The sequence below is a fragment of the Thamnophis elegans genome, chromosome 1 (assembly GCF_009769535.1).
Source record: "Thamnophis elegans isolate rThaEle1 chromosome 1, rThaEle1.pri, whole genome shotgun sequence".
In the NCBI taxonomy this organism is placed as follows: Eukaryota; Metazoa; Chordata; class Lepidosauria; order Squamata; family Colubridae; genus Thamnophis; species Thamnophis elegans.
Window position 1 is genome coordinate 86,947,726 of NC_045541.1, and position 4,194 is coordinate 86,951,919.

A 4,194-nucleotide genomic window follows, 5' to 3' on the forward strand; every position below is an offset into this window, starting at 1 on the left:
TCAACTGCCCAGCACAAATAAATTGGTCCACGGTTTTTTTCCCTACATGCACACATATACATACGCTCACACCCATGTGCGCCTACACGCGCACGTACACACCCAGCCCTTCTTATTTTTCCCTTTTTTCAATTCCCAAGCTTTTAAGGTTTGTTGCAACAACTGCTGCGCGCCCTTCACGGTTGCGCGAGGTTTTCCCTTGAAATGGGGTTTGGGCTTTTTTTTTTTTTTTTTTTTTGCTAAACATCCTTTTCTCCTTTTGGCGTGAAGGCGCAGGCAGGAAGAAATGTAACCGCATCCAAGAGCGCTTTGCCCCCAATCAACCCACTTTTGAGTACATCGGGTTGATAAGCAAATGCCATTCCCCGCAATATTTTCCAAACGAGAGGGACCCTGCTAGCTGCAAAGGGAAGAGTGGTTAGCGGTCGGCGCGTTCCTAGACCCCGGATCGTTAGAATCCTGATTCCCAGGTCCTGGAGGGCCCGCGGCGGAAAAAAAAAGCCCGGCCGCTTTTCCAGGAGCCAAATCGTCTTTAAAAAAAAGAATCTGATCTGAATCTGATCTTCCCGGACCAGATTTACCTATATAGTTAAAGTTAGGAAGGCTCTCCTTAGGAGGTAAGCCCTGGAAGTTTCCTGACTTTCCTCAGGTCCATTAGATCTAATTTCAAATAGAGTTAAATAAAAATACTCCCTATTTTTCAACAGCCTGCCCCCCCTTCCCCTGTGACCTTAGTAAATAGCCCCGCCCCTTCCCCCCCCTTTTCCTCCTGCTGCTCTATAAAAAGGGCGAGCGGAGCGTGGAGAAGAGACAGTGGTAACTTCAGTGGCGCAAGCGAGGTAGACGCGGAGCCGAGCAGCTGTCGGGGTTATATTTTTTTTCCGCATTTATCTTACAGGAGGATTTGTGGGAACCCTCGGTTGGATTATCCTCGTTATCAGGTCTGCATTTTCTTCTTCTGAAGTGGGAAGTTTAAGGCGCGGGCGGGGGGGGGGCGAGGGAAAATAAAGGAGAAAGGGAGTCCTTCAACTGGAGCGCGTATGCACCGTGTGTAGCGCGGATTGTCAGGTGGCGGCGGCGGGTCTGAAAACGGGCGAGAGACGCTTGCTCCAGAGGCTGCCGGTCCTTAGGATCGGGGCTTCTTTTAGAAGTTCAAGGGAGGAGGCGAGCCTAAAAGTAGCGATGGACAGCATTCAGTTGCCTTGTGCAAAAGTGGGAGAGGGGAAAAGCAGAGATAGGAGGCAACGGGAGCCTGGCTTTAAAATGCTTTTACCTGGGGGGGCGGGTTGGGAGGGGGGGCTTTAACCTTCAGCCTTTCTAAGCAAACGGAAAGTGTGTCAGATGGGAGCCCTTGGACGCTGGGTATTGATCTTGCTGTAATGAATGATTAAGCGGACTCTTAGCGTTGCCTGGAAAGGTCCTCACTCACTTAGGAATGGGGAGAATGAGAGAAGACAGAGAAGGAGAAGAGGAGGGAGCCGCCAAGAAACTCTTGGAGAAGATCAGTCTTGTGTTGACCCTTTGCCCTTCTCTCCACAGACAAGATGAAAGCTCTTTCGCTTACCCTTCTCTACCTGGGTTCGGTGTTGTTCTTCGGAGTAGACGCAACCAAGCTGGATATTGCATCAAACTTCAAAAGGAAGTAAGTAGGCACCAACAGCACTTAGAATTGCGGTTAAGACTGGTGATCGAGAAAGACAGTCTTCCTATGGGATCTTCCCACCACCGGTGTTGTTTCCAAGTTTGGGGGGTCTTTGAAGAAGAACTCTAGGTCCCCCTTTGGCACCTCTTATTCCTCCTGCCAAAGGCAGACTGTCCTTCAACGGATCACTCCTTTCTCAAAGGAAAGGCAACTCGCTAGTTCTATACCACCAACGTAACACAGCATTGATCGCTTTTTCCTCTTTTGCCTCATTATCCAGGTGGGTCACAAAGTTGCTGAGCCGAGCCAGGCGGGACCTGCCAGCTCAGGTGGCTGCTGAAAGCTTGCATTGGAACCTGCCAAGGCAAGTGGCTGATCCAAGGGTGCCTTCTTTCATCCGCACCCAGGATGTGAAAGACATCCTGCAGCAGCCCAGGTAATTAACTCTTCTCACCTGAATGTTGTGACGCTCAGAACATTTGCAGGCAAAGGAGGGTGGGGGAATGGAAGGATGGGAGGTTTGAGCAAGAAAAGGAGAGAGCAAGAAAGGAGCCAGAGTTGGACTTGGCTCCAGCAAGGGAGGCACACACACTCCCCTTAGAGATGCCTCCCCATGATAGTTGAAAGTGGGCTCCTCTGGCACGTTGCGGTGAACTCTGTTAAGAAGATAAATGTCAGGTCTGCAGGTGCCAAAAGGAGATCAAAGTGCCTAAAGCTGGGGGGGGGGGTCATTCCCCAAAGGGCTCAAAACTGGACTCTTTGGGTAAAGAACCCTTCTTGGTTTGTTGCAGCTCTGCTCTGCACCTTGGTTACTTCCCTGGATTCTTGCCGGGGATTTGCGGATTCTCTGTCATCCTTCACTCACAACTTCTTTTGTCACTTTCCTTTTCCTCCATCTCAGCCTGGAGAGCAGACGCATCCGTGCGAAGAGAGAACCGGCTTGCAAGTTGTCGACATGTGTCACTCAGGACTTAGTCAAGCGGCTCAACCAGTGGACTGACAGTTCCAAGGACCTCTCTGCTCCTCCCAGGAAGCTCACCATCTCGGGCTACGGGCGCAGGCGGCGTTCTTTTGCTTTCTTCCTCCAAGGGTAGGAGTTCACGGCCAGTTTGATTGAGTCAGAGTCCACTTTGATGCAAATCTATGTGCTCCCAACCTTGGAGAGGATCAAAAGAGTTGCTGCAGCCCCCTGATGGCGAAAAGGGGGAACGGGCATATGCCCTCCAAGGACTCAGGCTTTAGGCTACGGCAGGAACAGGTGACCAAACTTTGCACCCCTCCCTAAGTATCTTGTGGAATAAAGACTGGATGGAAGCTACAGAAGGCACTCTTTCGTCAAGTTTTGGTGGTGATGGTGCTGCTGGTGGCTGGCTCTTCTCTACTTCGGGGTGACTGCCCTCCCTTTCTTCCCCACATGGCATGGAATTGGCAGGCCCTTCTCTCAGGAGGGGCGTCTTGATACTTGAATGATCCGGCCTGGCAAAGTGCAATGGACTATACAATGTGTGTGAGGTTATTTCTGCCTGTAATCAAATAAGGATGAGTGAGCGAGTGATTGCCGATGAGAGAAATCGATCCTATTTAAACAAGTGGTGTTCTGTTCTTGTATTCTTTTTAATGACAGAGATATTTTTATATTATATGTATAGACATAGATTATATTGCTTATGGGCATTATTTTTTTAATTCCCAAAAATTTCGTTTCCAACTTTTAGGATTTCATTGGTGGGATCGCCCGCTATAAAACAGTTTTAGGGGAGGAAAAGTGCTTTTTTAAAGAATTGGCAAGATGCGTTAAATTTCACAATGAAGAACTCTTTAAAATATTTCACATCCACAATGTTTAACCTAAGCATCTTTCCTCTAAATTAACCCCTCTTGCATTTTGGTGGAGGTGGCTTTCCTGCAAGGATCTGTAGGACTACAAGCCTTCGTTGTAATGTGTAGTTTTATGATTCAGTTATACTTTCTGTATGAAAAGTGCATTTTGTAAGCATCAAGGAGACCGATGGAAAACAAGCTACTTGTCAGGAGTGCATTGAAATGTGCATCCTGTAGTTTTCATTGTATTTATATTAGTCTGTTTGCCCCATTTGATGAAGTTATATTGCCAATCTCTCCAAGACCAATATGTGAAAGAAATAATAAATCTTATTGCAAAAAAATAATTCTCGGTTGATGTTTTAAGACAAGATGGGAAGACACGATGTTTCATGCTTAGCTTTAGAATTACATGGATCCTAACCTCCTCAGTTGCCATAGTTTTGTCATTGGCCAAAAAGCCAGCGTTGAGGCCAAAAGCCCTATAAACTTCAAGGTCCCGTTTCCTCACACATGTTTCTAAGTGAAGCTATAACATGCCAGAATTTGGTCTGTCTATTTATTTTATTGTATTTCTATTACTATTTTTGGCTGCAATTAATCATAGAACTGTCCTGTTCACGTTGCACAACTAAATTCAGAGATTTATGTAGGAGAAGAACATATTCTTAGAAAAAGGAAAATGGCCAAAATAGCTTCCAAGGTTAAAGGATTTCCTGGACCACAGTTCA

General features: G+C 47.1%; 1 protein-coding gene across 1 annotated transcript; it reads left to right on the forward strand.

Annotated features, from left to right (window-relative positions):
• The first annotated feature begins 788 nt into the window (after positions 1 to 788).
• ADM (adrenomedullin) lies at positions 789 to 3,810 on the forward strand. The gene is made up of 4 exons (XM_032220672.1): positions 789 to 941; positions 1,540 to 1,642; positions 1,923 to 2,078; positions 2,544 to 3,810. The coding sequence occupies exons 2-4, from the start codon at positions 1,545 to 1,547 to the stop codon at positions 2,734 to 2,736; spliced, it is 447 nt and encodes a 148-aa protein (XP_032076563.1). The 5' UTR covers positions 789 to 941; positions 1,540 to 1,544; the 3' UTR covers positions 2,737 to 3,810.
• Positions 3,811 to 4,194: the final 384 nt, after the last annotated feature.

Coding starts and splice junctions, on each gene's coding strand:
- ADM (XM_032220672.1), top strand. CDS start 1,545: ATGAAAGCTCTTTCGCTTACCCTTCTCTACCTGGGTTCGGTGTTGTTC. Junction 1,643..1,922: donor GCATCAAACTTCAAAAGGAA/GTAAGTAGGCAC, acceptor CTCATTATCCAG/GTGGGTCACAAAGTTGCTGA. Junction 2,079..2,543: donor GACATCCTGCAGCAGCCCAG/GTAATTAACTCT, acceptor CCTCCATCTCAG/CCTGGAGAGCAGACGCATCC.